Raw genomic sequence first — 18,486 nt, forward strand, 5'->3', positions numbered from 1 at the left:
TTCTTCTTTACAATTATCAACTGATACATAAATGCAAAAAGTCTGTGAAACTATGTCACAGTTTCTGGCATCTTGACCTAGATAGAAGGGCCGAAGGGATCTCATAACATATATAAAAATTATATAAATGTCATAGTCACATGTGGAAGGGGCGGCCACGTGTACTACACCAGTGTTTCTCAACTGGCCAGCTGGGGTCCAGATTTCCCCTTAGTCATTAGTTTGAGGTCCCACAGTTTTAATACATTCAGCATCATCATTTGTGCTGTCTCTGTCAGGTAGCTGTTGGTTAGTCAATCACTCTTCATATTTTGAAGCACTTCAAAATAAAAGCTTTGAGCTGGAAATTTACTGTACTTAAAAATATAGTGTTTTTATTTTTTACAAACTTGACAAGTTTGCAACTCACTTGCGGTCCATTTAGAATGAGCCCGTGACCCACTTTTGGACTATGACCCACCAGTTAGGAACCACTGCTCTATATGTTTAGCAAATACTGATGTCCAAACGAGTATTCGAATATGAATGTTCATCCCTACTACATAGTAGCCTATACTTATGACATCATAGTGGAAGTCTTCTGAATTATGGCACAGTTTCTGAATATGGACTGTGTGCATTTCTCTGTCGGTTGAGCATTTTGATATTTTTTATGAAATTCATACAGCACCTATACCTGCTTTATTTTAAATAAGACACGGAAATCTGGCTTTTCAGAAAAAAAGACCTTTAAATATATTTATATTTTTATTTAAATATGTATCTTATTTTTATCTATTCTAAATATAGTCGTGCGGCTTTAATTTTGTTTTGAATATATACTTTATATACTTATTATATATATATATATATATATATATATATATACTATATTGTGTGGAAAAATGCACTTTTCAAGATTCCTACGAGAATTTGTAATGTGGAATTGTTGTAAATAAAGTTTAAATGAATGTGTAGCTGCCCCAAATAATGCCTATTGGATGTTCTCACTTTAGTGTAAATGACACCTCTACAAAACAAGTTAGATTTTTTTTTTTTTGGCCACGGTTTATATAGTTGCACGGACACACCTTAGTAGTAGCATGTTATTTATGTAATATTAACATAACACACGACACACACCAGACTATATAACATTATACTCAGGCGCTATGGACACGATGTAATCTTTCCGAGGACCTTCTTAAAGCGGTGATCAGATGAAAATTGCTACTACGACTTAGAAAACAGAGAAAGAGCAGGCAATAATTTAAGATTATACAGTCTCCGCGTGATTTGATTTGTTACCTAGACCTGTGTTATTTTGTTTAGTTACTCCAGTTAAGTGTGCGTTTGCTGAAATTACTACAACAACTCAGCCGGCTTAATATTTGGTGCTCGCTGGGTGGGCATTATCCCCATTCCCCAGCTAGTTAGCTAGCTAGCTTAAGGTGCTAGGTTAGCTAGCTAGCTAGCTACCTAACGTGAGCTGCCGCTGCTCGGCCGTTAGCAGCCAGGAGTCCACGCAGCATTTAAACTGAGTAAGTTGGCTGTTTGTGTTTTTCTATATCTACTAACTAGCCAGTCGTTTGTACGAATTTTATATCACGAATTAGGTTTTGAGTTATCCGTGTGGGACGCTAGCTTAGCTAACTCTCAACCAATGTCTGTGGTTAATTGTTAGCGTGTATTTTCCACAAACAGTGATGAGGTGGTTCGTGTAGCAAACGATAATAACAGTGTACGGTAGCAACAACGTGCTAGCTCGAGTTGTTTTTCAAAACGGTCCCATTCACAGGCCAGATACTAAGTTAGCAGGCAATTTGTCAATTACGCCAAGGCTAGGTGAATCATAGTAATTGACGTCTCACGTCAGCGGTCTCAGGCTGTTGTCAATTAACTTGCTAATTGGCTAGCAGCGTTTGTTCAAACTGCCCCATGTACGTTAGCTCGACTTGAGGTGAGGTTTATCGATGATGTGGTTGTAATTTTTAGATATTTGTTAATGTTTCAGACAAAGTCACCCTTCTTTTGTTCTGCTTTTCCATACAAACGAGTTTTAAATGTTTCCACAGGCTCTTCACAGCACCAGAATGACATTCTGTTTCCTCACTTTATTTAATGATTTCAGTGATTGACACCGATACTCAGTTGCGACATACAGTTAACCTACAAGGCCCTGTTGTCCATGCACTTTAAAATGAAGTCAGTGGAGCTGCTTGATTAATTTAGAAACGTTAAACTTGTTTCCAACAGGAGCAGAGTGATTGTTGGGCTGGAAGCTGTTAGACCTGTGTCTGAAATCAGTCATGGAGAACGATGCTTGTGTTGAGCAGAAGGATGGTGATGCTGCTGTGGATGAAGTCAAACAGCCAGCAGCCGCAGCTCCTTTCAGATACACCAAGGTGATTAAACAAATACCAATATGATAATGTAGAGTCCTTATAGTGTTCTTCCCAACACAACTTAACCATTGTCAATTATTATTATACAGGAGGAGCTTCTGGAAATAAAAGAACTGCCAGTCTCCAATGAAAGGCCAGAGTGTCTCTGTGAGAAATATGACAGGTAAGAGTTAATTTCCTCAGGTGTAATCCTCATCACTCACAGTCCACATGATGATAATATTCACATGTTATATGGGTCATTGGAAAGGGAGACTAATTTTGTGAAATGAGACAGAATGTGCTTCATTGAAAACGCGAACTTTTTTTTGCTTCTCTTGGACAATAGTTGACTGGGGTGTGTGGTCTGGTCATAGGTATGTGTTCCCTTAAATCTATCAGCTGATGAAAGTGGAATAAACTTAATCAACTTTAAGCTTAAACATAAAATCCAAGCCTTAAGTATCAGTGGCTTTCACTGGCCGTTCTGAAAGAGTGTGCTGGTAGATGATGGGCAATAATTTATAACCTTTGTAATTTTGGGCCAAGAAATTATTAATAAATACTCGAATTCCATAGGATGTGTGGATTTTTTTTTTTTTTTTTTTTTTTTTTTTAAATTTCTGGGGGAAACCATGAAAAAACAGGGAATGTGTTAGACAGTTGCTAAAGCTGAAGTATGCAGAACATAGCACATGTCCTCACACGCCTCTGAAGTTCAGACCACATTTCAGCATAGAGATCAAAGTATGCATCAAGTGAGGTTTAGTTTAACTGTATGTGTTGCTGGGATTGTGTGAATTGTGCAGGATCAAATGTTTTTATATAAAAGTGACTTTGAATTAATGTGATTATGAATTAGAGCAGGTAGGCTAATGGAAAGTGTGGGCACTGCTTTTTTGCTTCTTGCACATCACCTCAAACTTATATTAATGTGGGTGGCCTGAATATCCTCAGGACCTGCTCTTATTTAATCACATTTACTCAAGTCTTTTATTCCCTGAGGTAATATTGACAATGCAGTGCCACAAGCGGATACATGGGTTCTGATGCTAGATGTTGTGATGTCTTATATTTATAATAAAGGCACATATAAAACAAATGTCTGCATCGCTTGTATTTTTAAAAATGTATTATAGTCTCTAAATTCTAGAGCCATTGTCATTAAATCGGGGAAACCTCTGCTTCAGAAGCCATCTTTGACATGTTTCTACAGCCTCTTTTCTGTTTGGGCTGCATTCAGATTTGAGTGATGGCAGACTTCAGGACATCTGCTGATAAATTAAATATTTAGATGTTTGTTTGACCTTCTCTAACAGTCATCCAAGACAAGCTGTTGGGGAATAACAAGCAAACTTGTGGGTGTCTGACATTTTCTTTGGTCTCTCTCTTAACACCTTATCCATCTTGAGTCGAACTGATCGTTGATCCTGCAGAGCCCTGCTGTTTTTCATTCCAGATATCTGATCAGGGATTGATTTTTAGACATGGATGTTATTCATCTTGTTTTAATCAACTAGTTTAGTATGTCTCAGGTCTATTAATTGTGGCTTTAAATGGTGTTTTGATTCAGTGATGGTGTCTGGGACCCTGAGAAGTGGCACGCCTCACTGTATCCCACTTCAGAGCGAAGCTCTCCGGTGGAAGGTTTTAAGAAGGACTATGTGGATGACAGAGTTCCTTTGAAACGAAGAATCCCAGGTAAATGACCCAGAGCCAGAAATCTCAAGATTAAGATTGAAACCAAAACACAGGCCATAAAGTGATCTTACTTTCTTTCTTACTTTGTGTCAGAGGTCATCTACTGATAAGTCACAAAGTGGTTCAATTATCTAGAGAAGGTTGTTGCGCACAACTTCTAAATACTTAGTAGCTCTGGATTATGCTTAAACAAATATTTGAGCTACCTGGTATTGTCTTGAGGGGTGAGGTAACAAGGTAATAATGTTTGAGGGAAAAATAAAAGGTCTTTATTTAGGCTTACCTTGGATTGCTGGTCAGACTACAATGTGACCATGGATCTTGGTGCTGTGTCTTTGTTCTTTAAACCTCTAACGATGAGCCTATATGCTGCATCATATTCAGATCCTCGTGAGCGATTAAAGGAAGATGATCTGGATGTCATACTGAGCCCACAGCGACGCAGCTTTGGAGGTGGATGTCAAGGCAACGCTGCGCTTGCACCCCATGCCCGTCGCCCAATCAGCCCCCTGGAAAATAAGGAGAATGAGAGTCTCCGTCTGGGAGGGACACGAAGAATCGGCAGTGGCCGCATAATTGCTGCCCGAGCCTTTGAGAGAGAAGCACGTGCGGAGAAAGAGCGGGAACGTGAGAGAGACTTCAAGGATAAAAGATTCAGGGTTGGTGTTCACTGCTTTCAGTCCATTCATAATGTGTTTCCCTTAGTGTTTGAGTGGTTGGGCATTCAGTGCGTTGATGCTGGTATTTCTTTTAAATATAGATTCCTAAGAGTTCTGCGAAATCACAAACACATATGCCATTCAGTTTTTCACAAAACGGGATACAACTAGCTGATTAGTGAAATTTGCAGGTGAAATAAAAGCCATAAACTTTAAAAATGACTTTCACAAAATTTGAATTTGGCTTACTGATGCAGGCAAAAGTTTACTTTATTCTCTGAGGAATGTGCTGCCTGGACTGAGAAGTCCTACTTCATCAGTGTGCTTTCTCCATACAAAGAATTGCTCTTTAGAAAAGTCTCTTTTAATTTAATCTAATTATCGGTTTGTGAAGATCTTATCTTCTATATTACACACACTGATATCATGTTGGTCTTGTCTCATCCTTTGCAGAGGGATTTCGGTGACAAACGTGTGTTTAGTGAAAGGAGAAGGAATGACTCTTTTGCGGAGGAGGAGCCAGAGTGGTTCTCTGGGGGTCCCACCAGCCAGTCTGAGACAATTGAGCTCATTGGCTTCGACGACAAAATCCTGGAGGATGATAAGCGCAGGTCCAAGCGGTCAAGGAGGAGGGCAGAGTCCATAAGAGAAGGCACGTCAAAGCCTTGTTCTTTAGAATTACAGCACCATAATGGTTACCCATTTTATTCATCTGTTTATTTTTAAATTGTTACTCAAAGCTGAGGTAGACAGAAATCTGGAAAAGACAAAACTAACAGCCAGAATTTGAAAGAACAACCTTCTCCTGCAGCTCTCCCCTCTCTGTCCTAAGCCCCTTCCACCAGACAACCATGGACATAAGCACTCACTTCATGCACTAACCCAGTGTTTTTTCATACATTGATTTAATCTTATTTCATTGTACAGTTGCCTGCAGCTTATTCACTCAGCCCCTCCTTGCCCTGCTCTCTGTTTCTCTCTTTATTAGACCACAAATGAGACAAGTATTAGCTGGCTAGCCACTCTACATTCCCCCTGCCTCGCTTCCCCTGGCTTTTGACGGCTTTGTGGGAAGGAGAGTAGTAGCAGCAGCAGCAGCTCCAGAGCTTTGGTCGGCAGTTGTAACAGCTTGAATTCAGCCAGCGCAAATCCCCCCCAGCACTGGCCACTAGCCTAAGCTGTGTAATGGTACTGGGGGGAGGTTGCACTTTCTAACCTGCGTAGTGGCTGTTAAACAGGTTAGTTAAGTTGTTGGTGCTGACTGGATTCAGGTTGCTACAGCCACTGACTGGGGGTCTGTCTCCAGAGCTGCAGCCCACTCTCCTCCTTATGAGGTGCTCTGTAATGGTGGGGAGTGAGGCAGAGGACACTGTAATTCAAAGCTCTGGCTAATGTTCCCCACATAAACAAGACTTTGGCTCCAGTTAGCAGAAGGCTAAACTATTACCAAGATTTTCTCTGTCTAAAACGCTTTACCAATACTGACACGTTTTTATTTCCTTTGTCAGACTCCCTTTTTGACAAGTCCGTCTTCCTCTTTTGGGTTGCTTTGCAGTGTAGGCAGTTGTTGACTTTCGCCATTGAATCAGGCTTTCACCAAAGATTCATCTATGTACATCTGCCTTTCTAGATTAGTCAGAAGGAATTATCTCTCTCTGAAATGACGTGTGACTGGCCAAAGTCTCCCATCACTGCCTTGATTTTTCTAAAGCCTGAAAAGAGTGCCAGGACGAGGTGCAGAAGTCAAGTTATGTTTTAGACCGCTTAAATTACAGTATGCTCAAACTTTAATGTGGGATTTGTGCCTAGTGACGCCAGAATAGAACTGCCTACCTGAGCTTTAACTGCATAGTATAATTTGAATAACTAGCATGGTACAACAGCTATCACATCAGGGATACTTAAAATTGCAATTCTTATTGTGTGGCAGTGGAATGTAATGGTGGTCAGGAAGAGGAGCGAGATGGTGGTTTGCAGTCTACTGCTGATCAGGAGGTTCCCCACCCTGACGTCCTGCCTGAGCAATCAACTGGAGACTTTGACTTCAATGAGTTCTTCAATCTGGAGAAGACCATGCCTGGACTGGCCTCTGTAAGTACTGGGGTGCACTGTGTGGTTTTGTTGGTGGTAAAGGTGTGAACATCACAAATGTTACGCTATAACAGCAGAGGTTTTCAAGTGTGTCTGTCGCTTTCTCTCACACCAGACTTTATTTCTTCATTATTAAGAACATTTTGGAGGCTAGACAACTAGACAGATGTGACACAATTTTGACCTGACAAATTACATAATCTGCTCATGTTCAAGTGAAGGCCTCATATAAAATAGATAAGCCTTTTTTGAAGCCATGTATCAAGTTTGCAGATACGTTGAATCAGCATAAGATAACCTCTGCTGCACTGGCTTAATCTCACTGAACTTGCTCTGTGGTGGTGGGTATTGTCACTGAATGGTGCACTTTATAAATATTTTTGCTAGCGGACTACTGAATGGGTTTAAAGAGGTTAAAAAGGTATCAACAATCCAAATTTATGCCCATCATTATAGCTACTTTAGGCCCGCTAATTGGAGAACTATGTGAACCGGTGTGTAAACTAATAAATATAATTAAGACAGTTGTGAACAGACTGGTTTGTGGCATTATATCAACACAAGGCCACACAGCAGTGCATTCAATGACACTGCCCTCTATCTTCTAGCACATTTTGTGCTAAATCGATGGATAACGCTCTAAACGTAAGTGCCACCATTGTCCTTGTACCTTTTGGCCTACTGTTATCTGTTTATCACTTTATTTCACAGGCGCCTTTCTCTGTCTTCCAGATGATAGAGGATGTTTTGGGGGAGGGCCCTGTATCGGCTAGCCGCTTCAGTCAGTGGTTCTCCAGTAACGTGAGCCCTTCAGGCAGCCGGTCCAGCAGTCTGAGGTCCACTCCCCATGAGGAGCTGGAAAAACTTGCAGGTAAATGATGTGATTTCCCTAAAGAAGCTTCACGTGACAATGCACTGTAAAAGCAAGCATAGCACTTAGCGACAAGTACCCGATTTGCCTGGTCTGGTGTCAAGTTTTAAACCGATTTGATTTTATGCAAACCAGTAATGGTGCCAGTAGTGTGACAGGCCACATGAAATTTACTGCTTTATTTTTACTGAGGCAGGCAGCATGATGATCACATTTCAGTTGAGGTGGGAGAGGGGAAGAGTGGCACATGTTGTTTGTTTACTTGAAAGTTCATGTGTTTAATTGTGGTGTTAAGACATAGGGGTTAAACACAAAGACGACTAAACTAAAACTGCGCCAATATGGCAACATTTTGGATTTGATGCTGATGGAGCAGGTGAGCTGAAAAACTGATGAGGCATGCCCTGCATGTTTGAGGTCTCTCCTTACTCCAGCACACCTGATTCAAATGATGTGGTCATTATCAGGCTTCAGCCGCGTTAGCTCTCCACGAGCAGGGTCAGTGACCACTGCAGGACAACCTGATAAAAGGTGGTAATACATCTAACATGCATGCCAGGAAATAATGCTGAAACAAGTGGAACACCTAGTGGTTGAATTTGGTTGTCCAGTCCGGTGTTGAGCCCAATATGAAACCGGTTTTGAACATTTTTATTACTAGCAATCTTTGGTAAAGCTGTGTTTTTGCATGTGTTAAGGGGTTTGCACACCAAGACTATATTTTTCATATGTCGTTTTTAATAAAAATCATTGTGCACAGAAACTTTGCACACTTAGTCTGATGTGTATTTGTTGAGAAAATACGTAATATGAGACAAAATGGAAGGACACATTTCGTCCCTGGCTGTCACTGCTCTCTGTGTCTTGCATTTGGCACTGCGGCTGCCCAGAGGGGCTTAGCTGTCCTCCATCTCCATCTCCACACTGTTGCACACTGTTTTTCTGTCTGCTTGTTGCCTTCAATCTTCTGTTAACTCTTCCTCATCCACCTGAATATTACTGTCTGACCTGTTTAAAGTAAGCTGAGTTATGAAATGATACTGTATGTACCTTGTTCCTCTCTGTTGTGGATGTGTCCCACAAGTTACCCCACATTTACATCAAACAACTCTGTAAAGGCTTCTGGTGGATGCAAAAAATGAAGACAAAAATTAGGAGTCGATGTGTATTTATTTTTAAATATTCAGATTCAATTCAGATGTAAAATATGGACTTGGTGTGTAAAGGCCTGTAGTATGAAAACATCAAGATCAGAGGCCTGTTCTCTCATTTTTGATTATAGGAGGTTTGGGGTTTTGAAAATTATACAAATAATTCAGTAAATGTGCTTCACAGATGGCCCCTGGATTTATTTTTTTCCTCTCGTTGAACATGCATTATGGGCAAAAACAACTATTAGACAGATTGTTCTCTTGTTTTATTAAAAAGAAACCCACTGAAAGAAGCAAATCTTGACTGTGCCTCAGTGTGGCGGAGTGGCATTCAAACCTAATCTTGGGGAGCATGTAGTCATAAGAGGCTTTAAACTTGGTCACCACCAAACTGCTTCTTTACTATATCAGTCCAGTGCTATGTGATTGCAAGCCTGTTACATTCTTGCTTTGTCCGTGCCCACACAGTGCTCAGTTTCTGTGATGCATGTACTATATCTTGGTTTTGCTCCTCTGAAGGGCTTGAGCCACGCAGCACGTCCTCCGGCCAAGGCCCCACCTCATACTTCACACCTATTCAGTCATCAGAGTGCAAGGAGAAGGTGGACATCCTGGAGCTGTTGCACAAGGCCAAAATAGACCTGAAGCCTCTTCTTTCCACCCTGTCGGTCAACAAGGCTCGGCTACGGGAAAGCAGTGAGTGTCAGTTCACTAAAACATTTGCAAAGACAAGTTGCAACTTTTACTGGGAATATATAGTGGACAAGACATCGTCATGTACAGTCAGGCAATGTGGATACAATTGTAGCATGATATATTAAATATTACCTGGAAAGCACTGTAACTTTGTTCTGAACAGCGCCACATAAAGTTCATTCTGTCTATCTCTAGCTAACTGTGGAGCAGTGCTCTCGCTCGAGGAAGTGGAGGGTGGAATGAAGGAGATGAAGCTGAGCTCAGAACCTCAGGTGCGAAAGGTGCCGCCTCCCCAGAGAGGAAACGGCACGCCCTTCATGGCTCAGCATTTAGAGGAGGCTTTAACTGGCGGCTCCAGCACCCGTCCACGCTCACGTGACACAGACATGTCGGCCTTTAATAAACTGGTTAGCAGCATGAAGGCAAGTGGAACTCTGCCAACTCACCCCAAAACCAACACAACTATTGTAAGTATTTCTGAATGTTTTTCTAATCCATATCGAAACAGGCTTTGACTGGAGAAGTAACATTGTGCATGTTGCTGTGGAATGGGCACTCATATAAAACTGGCCTGGTGTGATGTAGCATGCAAGCTTTTCCAGCTTAAACTAGATGACCTACTTTTGAAAATTTCATGTACAGACGAGAAAGTGATGGGCATAAATTTGTTTAAATGTGTTTCAGGGTTTTTTGTTTGTTTTTTGAATGATTGTGACACATGAAAGCTGCAGTTGTCCTTTTTATGCAAGTCAGTAGAAAAATAAAACCGATCCCAGATTCAGAAGCTGAGATGAGAACCATGTTAGCTCTTTCATGGGATGAATGCTCATTAAGAACATGACAATATACTGCGAGTATCCAAGGCATACCTGACTTGCATGAGGGACACTTGGTTTGCGACACTCGTGTACAAATCCATCCCTGGCGGCTTGCAGTCGGTTTACAACAAATACTTGATAGCCAGTTTTTGTTATGACACAACCCAGATTGTCTACCATGCACTCATTGCTCACTGGGATGGGTTTTTACAAGGGAATGGTTGTTTTTGTTTACACTGCACCCGCCACAAATTGTTTGTCCCTGTACAATGCAGCAATCTTCAGACCCAGCTGTGGTGACGATGTCTGAAGCTCAGGTGCCTCCACAGCAGCAGAAAAACATATTTCAGGTGTGTATGTTTACTATCCTCTCAGGCTAATGCTGCCACTATTTCCCTTTCAACAGCGTCTCAGCTGGGTGCAAATTATATCAGTCATAGTGGTCTGAGTAGGGTCACGTTGTCCTACAGGTGGTGTTTTTTGCAACAGAATGAGACTGGCAACTGACGTGCCAGGGGAACAAGATGTGAATTGTTGCTCCTTTCAACAACAGCTACTCAGTGATTTGCAGCCCAATCATTCTGCTGCCAGTGGTAGTCTTTTCGGGGCGACTGCATTTTGAATTGGGTCCTCAGATCTATTTCTAATTTCCAACCCTATCAGAACTGAAAAACATTACATAAATACAAGAGTTGTGTTTTCTTCTCTGTAAAACAGTGGGGTGGTGGAAAATAAGGACACTGGAGAAGCAATTCTGACACAGGCTGCTTTCTTGGCTGCTTTGCATATGATGTCAAGACATCGGCGCACTGTCCAGATGGCGGGCAGGCAGCTGGCGGAAAAGACAAGCAACACTGCACCAGTGCTTGTGATTTCCGGCTGTTCCAATCAATCATATTGGAGGGAAAAACAATGGTCACTTTAAATTCCAAACAAAGGGTAGGACGTGAAGGGGAGAAGTTGTATAGATGGCAGATGTGGCTCATAAACCTGTCTTCAGTCTGGACGAGCAGAGTCAACTAAGTTAAAACAAAAGTTAGAGCATTGTGTTAAACATGCCCCCAATTGGATGCAATTACAGGGCTGTGACAACTTCTGTGTTTTTAGCCACGACCCAGATTTTTAACGTTTCACCAGACTTCTGAGAACGGTTGGCCAGGGGAGTAGAGAATAGTGGGTCCGCAGCATTACCACGCCTGTGATGCACAGAGGAGGCGGAGTCTGCACACCATTTGACAGTTATTGGAGCTGGCAGATATGCCGGATCCACCAATAAATTTCAACAGCAAGAGCGTTATTTAATATCGCTGACAGACAGATAAACCAAACCAAAAACATAACCTGTACAGTGCAGGTAACTGGAAGCTGTACCTGCAGCAAAAAATGTACATTAATTTTATAGAAACAATATATGCACTTGTTCAGACTGTTTTGGTCACTGGTGTCTTTAAAATCTTGCTGCCCATCAAACACAAACATTAACTATGCAGGAACACTGTAACTTGTGTGCGCTGTATCTAAGAGTGTTTCTATAATAAAGCTGTTGGAGGTTGCCAGGTCCCAATATGGCAAATTCCTGATAGAATTTAATAGGAAGCTGTGATTCTCCGTCCCACATTTTATGGATGATAGTTATGAACTTCTCTAACTGCCAGACCAATAACATGAAAGTGAATTATGACATCCTGAGAAATGTATTTGTATGTTTGTATCGTAGGAGCTCTTGGGAGGTCCTCCTCGTAGTGCCTCTCCTACACTACTCAGCAATCTGTTGGGCAACGCTGAGGGCCCAACAACCTCTGCCCCTCTACATGGCCTGCTACACAAGGGCCCGTCGCCCCCCCTCTTTCCACAGAGGGCACCCTCACCTGACTACTTCAACAGTCGATTGCAGCCTTCTGCAGGTAAGTTAATTGCAAAAGCGACATGTTGCAGCCTTTTTAAAAGATGCGTAAACTAAACTTTAGAGCTGAAAAGAATGTATGTTGTAAGCATTGACATCAGGCTGCACACACAGAATTCATGATCACATAATCAGAAATGAACCCAGAAGTACAGGACCACACAATTTTATTAATGAAAATCCATCCAAAAACATGAAGTGTTTAGCAGTGGACGACTTAACTTTTTTATTGTCAATGCAATCCAAACCTTATTACAGCTGATGGCATGGCATTGACACAGTCTGTGAGATGACATAAAAACAAGAATGTAGGAGTGAAACAAATCTCAGAGGCTGTGTTGCACAGGAACTATAAAAGTAGTGACAGCTCAACATAGTGAAATGTTTTGGAATTTTTGCTTTCTTTTCCCTAGTTTTCTGTATGACCGAAAACATTGAACCAGTATATGATTATCTCTGCCCTAAGGTCTTGTGGACAGAGTGTGCTGTACTGGGGCTGTAGCCTCAATGTCCAATATCTTCAGTGTGCTTTTTATTTGTGTGTTTGGATGATATTGTTCAGACAAGCTGAATCATGTAATAGGTTTTCTCCCTCTCCTACCTCAAGGTTTTCCTGTGGGTCATCAGCCCATGCTGCCAGAACAGTTTGGTGATGTACACAGGTCTATCAGCCCTGGATCTGCTGCACAGCAACAGGTAACCTAGATGTTTAGACACGGTGAACTTGGGTTTATTGTTTGATTACTGAAAAGAGCTTCAATATTCTACCTCAGTATGCTACATTACTCTGTTATCAGATTTCAGCGGAACAGAAAAGTCACACTGACTGCCCAAATACCAAGCTGCGATACAAAAAAATCTTTATTTGTTCATGAATCTTAAAGGAAAGCGAAAAAACAATTTATTTATTTATTTATTTTTGCCTTTTTTTTAGTCAGTCTATACACGATCAGCAAAAACATTAAAACCAGTGACGGAGGAAGTGAATAACAATCATCTTGTTACAATGTAATACAAGACACGCAAAATAATGGCTTGTGAAATGTGAATCCAATCGAGCATCTGTAGAACATGGTGGTATCCCAGAGGCCCTGTGTTCATACCTGACAGATCAGAGGCCCCACTGTGGATCGGTCTTGGCTCTGACCTGTTGAGGCATGGACACGGGACCTTTTGAGGTATCCTGTGGTGTCTGCCACCAGGGCATTGGCGGCGTATCCCTTGAGTCCTGTGGGTTGCAAGGTGGGGTTTTGGCATGTCCCACAGATGCTCGATCAGATTGGGATCTTTGAAGTTTGGAGGCCAGTTCAATGTCTTGAGCTCTCGTCACGTTCCTCGGGTCATTCCTTAGCAGTTTTTGCGATGCGGCGTGGCCTGCTGAGGGTGCCACTGCCACTGGGGGCCGTTGCCATGAGGGGGGGGTGTACTTGGTCTGTAACAACAGTATTTGGATGGGTGGTGCATGTCAAGTTGAATCCACATGAATGCAGGGACCCAAGGCTTTCCAGCAGAACATTGCATTATAACGAGATGATCAAAGTGTTCACTTGTCAGTGATTTTCATGTTTTGGCTGACCAGGGTGTATTGTCAAGTAATAGATCAGAAGACATCAGTTGGCCATCTCTTCAGTTGTGTGTATTTTGTTTGACCAGATGAGGGCGCTGTCTATGCCAGTGAATCAGGCAGACCTGGAGGCTCTGGCATTCCAACAGGATCTCGCTCTACACGCCCACCACTCATTCCAGTCTGGCTACAAGCAACCACAGGACAAGTCTTTCAGAAATAGGTTAGTTTTTTAAAAAGGTATTTAGATACTGCACAGTATGTGCTTATGGTGACATAATAAATATGATTATGTATGGCTGATGTGCTTGTGTTTCAGACTGCAGCGTGTTAATCGCTCTCCTGGTCCAGGCCCTCAGCCTGCTGGAAGACACTCTCCAGGCAATGCTGTCACCAGTATGGTGAGTATGAACTTTAATCCCCCCAGCTGTCATTTTTCAGAGTTGTCCTGTGAAGTTGGACTCTTAAAACTTTTGTCTACACCTCTTGGTATTAATGCTTTTTATTTACACTCTACAGCTGTCTCCATCATTCACACCTACATCTGTGATCCGCAAAATGTATGCAACAAAAGAGAAAAGCAGAGATGAACCATCGAGTCGTTCAGAGAATAAGGAAGAGGCATCAGGACACTCTCAAGATGGTACCGAGTGTTAATTCACCCACAACTCCCTGATACAAAGTTTAGTTGAAGTACTACAACACTGTAACATTGCGATTTTGGTGATGTCATTACAGACAGCAGCTCCCCAAATCTGTACCTGGAGGCGATGGATGGGAACGCTGCCCAGTCTGGGGGAGTAAAGGCCAGTGCGCAGACCTTGTCAAGTAAGGAGCAGGAGCGTCTCAGGCCTGGCTCAGCTGGACACCATACGCCTACAATGGTACCTCCAGGACCCTCCTCATCCTTCCCTCGTCCCATCTATCCAGTACCGCTGCTATCCCATGTACCTATGGTGCGCCCTCCTCCCCAGCTCCACCCCAATGTGGTTCAGAGAATGCTAGCGCAGGGTATCCAGCCGCAGCAACTTGGACCCGCTCTTGTGCAAGCAGGTTAGTGTTGGCATGATTTTTTATTTTTTTTAATCCCCTTGTTGTTTTTCCTAACAGTAAATTGAGCTGATGTGAATCCTCTGACCTTAAAACTGTAGTTCATTATTTGTTAAGGCATTCGTTCGTCTTCTAAAGGCATAACCACATGTGAACAGTCACTGTTTGTGAACTGCAGTCAAACTAGGCAGCACTGTTCAAATATGAATCAAGATTTTGTTACTGTATTGTCTGTATTGTGTTCGTGTGCTGCGGTCAATTCTAGCAATGCCATTACAAGCACAAGGAGTGCGAGGAGGTACATGATTTTTTTTGTCACAGACTGTCTCACGTGCTTCTGAGAAGACAGTTTCAGCAAATTTGACAATTATTTGTAAAGTTGCCAACTGTATCTTTAATTATCTCTGATAAAAGTCTTTAATTGTACACACCAGGCATATTTCCACAACACATGGACCTTGCCCAACTTCAAGGCTTGCCTCCTGCCCTGCTTGGACAACCGCTGTACCCTCTAAGTGCGACAGGGCATCCACTTCTACCTCCCAGAGCCAATACTCAGATGCAGTTAGCAGTTATGCAGCAGCAACTTCAGCAACAAAGACCAAGTGAGTGGAAGTCAAATATTGCAAATGGCTGTATCACGTCACCTCAAAGGTTTTGATTGCTGAGAATAACCTAAAATAAAGGTATCTGCACGGTTGCATAAACTACCTCAAACCTAAGTTTGTCCCTTAAGCAAAATATTTTCCTAAGATGAGGGTCCATTTAGTAGTGTTGCATCAAGCCTTTTAGGTTGTCTCCATGCCTAGGTGTTTTAACAACAGGAAAGGTGACGGCAAGGAAGGAGATTACCAAACAGACAGAATTTGACAAAAATTTCATTAAAACAATATAGCTACCGCTGATATATAAGATATTATGTTAACATTTGGCGAGCTAGCTACAAGGTTGCCAGTACAAACTTTACCATTTATATAACAGCTGTTAGTGTTAACGCTAGCGTTGTAGGAGAGGCACCACTGATAGAACAGGTAGCCTTAATATGTGGGCTATATGGTTTGCCATACCCTGTTAACACACTCAGTACATTTACATGACATTATAGAAAATCGATTTTATTGTGGTAGTCCGACTAAAACCGGACTTTTAAAATACACGTAAACATACACATGTAAACAGATTGAAATTGTACTCAATCAGACTTCTCAAAGTCGGACTAACACACCCAGATCATGCGACTTGAAGTCAAATTACTCCTGCATGCATATAGTCAATTGGACCCAACCTGGCCGAGGCACTCTGTTACTTCTACTCCTTGTGAAAGATAAGTTATGATTTCTTACAACTCATAAACAGACACTAACTCATTTGGCGACCGTTTACATGGAGCTAAATTAATACCAAATATGTTAAAGTCAATAAACGTGATGTTTTCCAGATAACATTAATGCCTGTCTACCTCAATGATGCAGTTAACATTTTTATAAGTACCGATTTATTAAATCAGAGTCCTGCTGGGTGCAACATAATGCTGAATAAAGCAGAAGACTTCTGCAATAAGTGCTATTTTGGTGATCAGGGTCTGGTTGAAGTTTTGTAGAGTTTGTGAAGATCGACTTACGGTGTATATTCAACTATTGTCTTGTTTTTGACAGGTTGTTTTTTTTTTTGTTTTTTTGTCAAGGGAAATGGTTACTAAGGACCTTCTAGCAGCACATGAGGGAATACCAAAGTAGTTATGGGCAAACACAAAGGTTTCCCCTTACAACATCCTAAAGAAATTCTTAGGCTAAGGTTACCCTTAAATATTCATGTGAGCATACCATAGGAAAAAAAAATTAGTTGCACAAAGTCTGCACACGTGGTTTTATGTGACTGACACTGAAAAAATTAGGAATATTCAAGTTTAAATTTAAGCAGGATGAAAAACTGCAGAAATTAGTTAAATGGGACAAGTTTTTTTTGTTCTATTTTCTCTTGAATTAAACTATTTTTGTTGCATCTTGCAGTGCACCCAGGCATCCCAGGCCCTCAGTCACAGAGCCAAGGCCCTCACCGGACAAACGGCTCCCAGCAACATGGCGGCAGCCCCCCTCTAGGCCTCGCCAAGTGGTTTGGATCAGACGTGCTAGAACAGCCACTCCCCTCCATGCCGGCCAAGGTCATAAGTGTAGATGAGTTGGAGTTTCGGCCATAAGAAACACTGCTGCATAGCAAGATTTTTTTTTTCCCTTTATGCCCATCTCCACCTCCTCGTTACCATTAAAATGTGAACTTTGATTTGAAAGACCTGGACAGTCTAGCCATGCTTTGTCTTGAACCTTGAAGTCACTGCTTTTTGAAGGGGCTTATCAGCAGAAAAGGGAGGACAAGTGATGGCCATTTGTTTTGCCGACTGAGTGATATTTTTTTTGTATTAGGCTCTGCGCAGTAAATAATGTATAGGCCCAATTGTACAGACCACGGGAAAGAATCTTATTCTCCCTGTATATAGCTATTGTTTTTTTTGTTTGGGGTTTTTTTTTTTGGAATGGGGAAGGTGAAACTATCCTGCGGTTCAAACTGAAAACTGCGAGAGACAACGTCACCAAGAGATGGTAGCATTCCTTGTCTTGTCCAACTTTAATTTCCCCGCTGAACTGCACTGAGGAAAGGGCTGCTGCCAGTCAGACATGTGTATACTCTCCCCTGTGTGGCATGGCTAGTGGCCCTTTTCTGTAGACTGGCTGGAGCAGTTGAAGACGACTCCAGGGGGATGCAGCAAGCGCTGGTTGTGCCTTTATTTTGTTTTTTCCCCTTCCTTTAAACTGTATCCTCTCCCATCCAACCTGTCACTGAGGGGGTGGGGGCAGCACTGCTCACATTGTCAATTTTGGGGGTGGTTGGGATTCAGTTTATGTGCTATTAAGTTATAAAAAGCACAAATAGAATTAATAAATAAAATTCAGTAAAACACAGTTTGCTTATTTGTTTAAATGGTTTTGTATTTCCTTTTTAATGTACTGAATATATACCCTCAGTGGCCACTTTATAAGGTATACATGTGCAATCCAACAGCTCTGCCATAAACGGTCCCTTTGCAAAGCTAATGTTTGGTTATTTACACTGCTGGATGTGTTGATTTAACTGTTAGACTGGACTGTATTATACTGACAGATGATCCTAATGTTTGCATACATGAAGGAGCAGAATATTAGAAACACTCTCCAGTAATGATCTAGTTCAACACAAACTATGACCTCAATAAAAAAAAAAAATGAATTTATGGCAGAGCTGCGGTCTTGGCTTGCGTTAGCTTGTCCTGTACAGGTGTACCTAATAAACAGCAGCTGTGTGTTACTCTGAACTCTGTGCGAACTGAGTGAGGGCGATATCTGTTCTGCTGCACTTGCCAAGGGAAATACTGATGGTTGTCTTGCAGGTTTCTTCTAATCTCCTACAAAGTACTTGTAAAAATAAACCACTTATTGCATATATTTAAGAATACAGTACAATGTAGAGAGACCTATTAATTCGCAGGCCAAAAATGGCTTAATGCAGATAAAACGGCAAGCGAGCCAGTAATTTACAAGACATGCCAGTGCAAAATGTCAAATATGTTTGAGGTCTTTAAGCACCA

The 18,486-nt window shown here is 41.8% G+C and overlaps 1 protein-coding gene across 4 annotated transcripts; it reads left to right on the forward strand.

Moving 5' to 3' along the window:
- Positions 1-1,166: 1,166 nt before the first annotated feature.
- eif4enif1 (eukaryotic translation initiation factor 4E nuclear import factor 1) lies at positions 1,167-17,820 on the forward strand. 4 transcript variants are annotated; one of them, XM_050038572.1, is made up of 19 exons: positions 1,167-1,520; positions 2,236-2,384; positions 2,474-2,547; positions 3,937-4,064; positions 4,449-4,723; positions 5,177-5,375; positions 6,654-6,814; positions 7,526-7,685; positions 9,356-9,532; positions 9,728-9,999; positions 10,626-10,700; positions 12,068-12,254; positions 12,861-12,949; positions 13,907-14,040; positions 14,137-14,218; positions 14,337-14,460; positions 14,556-14,870; positions 15,302-15,472; positions 16,877-17,820. In XM_050038572.1, the coding sequence occupies exons 2-19, from the start codon at positions 2,289-2,291 to the stop codon at positions 17,062-17,064; spliced, it is 2,907 nt and encodes a 968-aa protein (XP_049894529.1). In that variant the 5' UTR covers positions 1,167-1,520; positions 2,236-2,288; the 3' UTR covers positions 17,065-17,820. The 4 variants fall into 4 exon arrangements, with proteins under 4 accessions (XP_049894529.1, XP_049894531.1, XP_049894530.1 ...); XM_050038574.1 differs by having other exon boundaries at positions 9,728-9,954; XM_050038573.1 differs by having other exon boundaries at positions 7,547-7,685.
- The last annotated feature ends 666 nt before the right edge of the window (positions 17,821-18,486 follow it).

Source organism: Epinephelus moara, chromosome 24 (genome assembly GCF_006386435.1).
Source record: "Epinephelus moara isolate mb chromosome 24, YSFRI_EMoa_1.0, whole genome shotgun sequence".
In the NCBI taxonomy this organism is placed as follows: Eukaryota; Metazoa; Chordata; class Actinopteri; order Perciformes; family Serranidae; genus Epinephelus; species Epinephelus moara.

What these genes read in the sequence shown, in the direction of transcription:
- eif4enif1 (XM_050038572.1), top strand. Translation starts at nt 2,289, where the DNA reads ATGGAGAACGATGCTTGTGTTGAGCAGAAGGATGGTGATGCTGCTGTG. An exon ending in TCGATTGCAGCCTTCTGCAG is followed by an intron (nt 12,255 to 12,860) that starts GTAAGTTAATTG and finishes TCCTACCTCAAG; the next exon opens with GTTTTCCTGTGGGTCATCAG. An exon ending in ACCCGCTCTTGTGCAAGCAG is followed by an intron (nt 14,871 to 15,301) that starts GTTAGTGTTGGC and finishes TGTACACACCAG; the next exon opens with GCATATTTCCACAACACATG.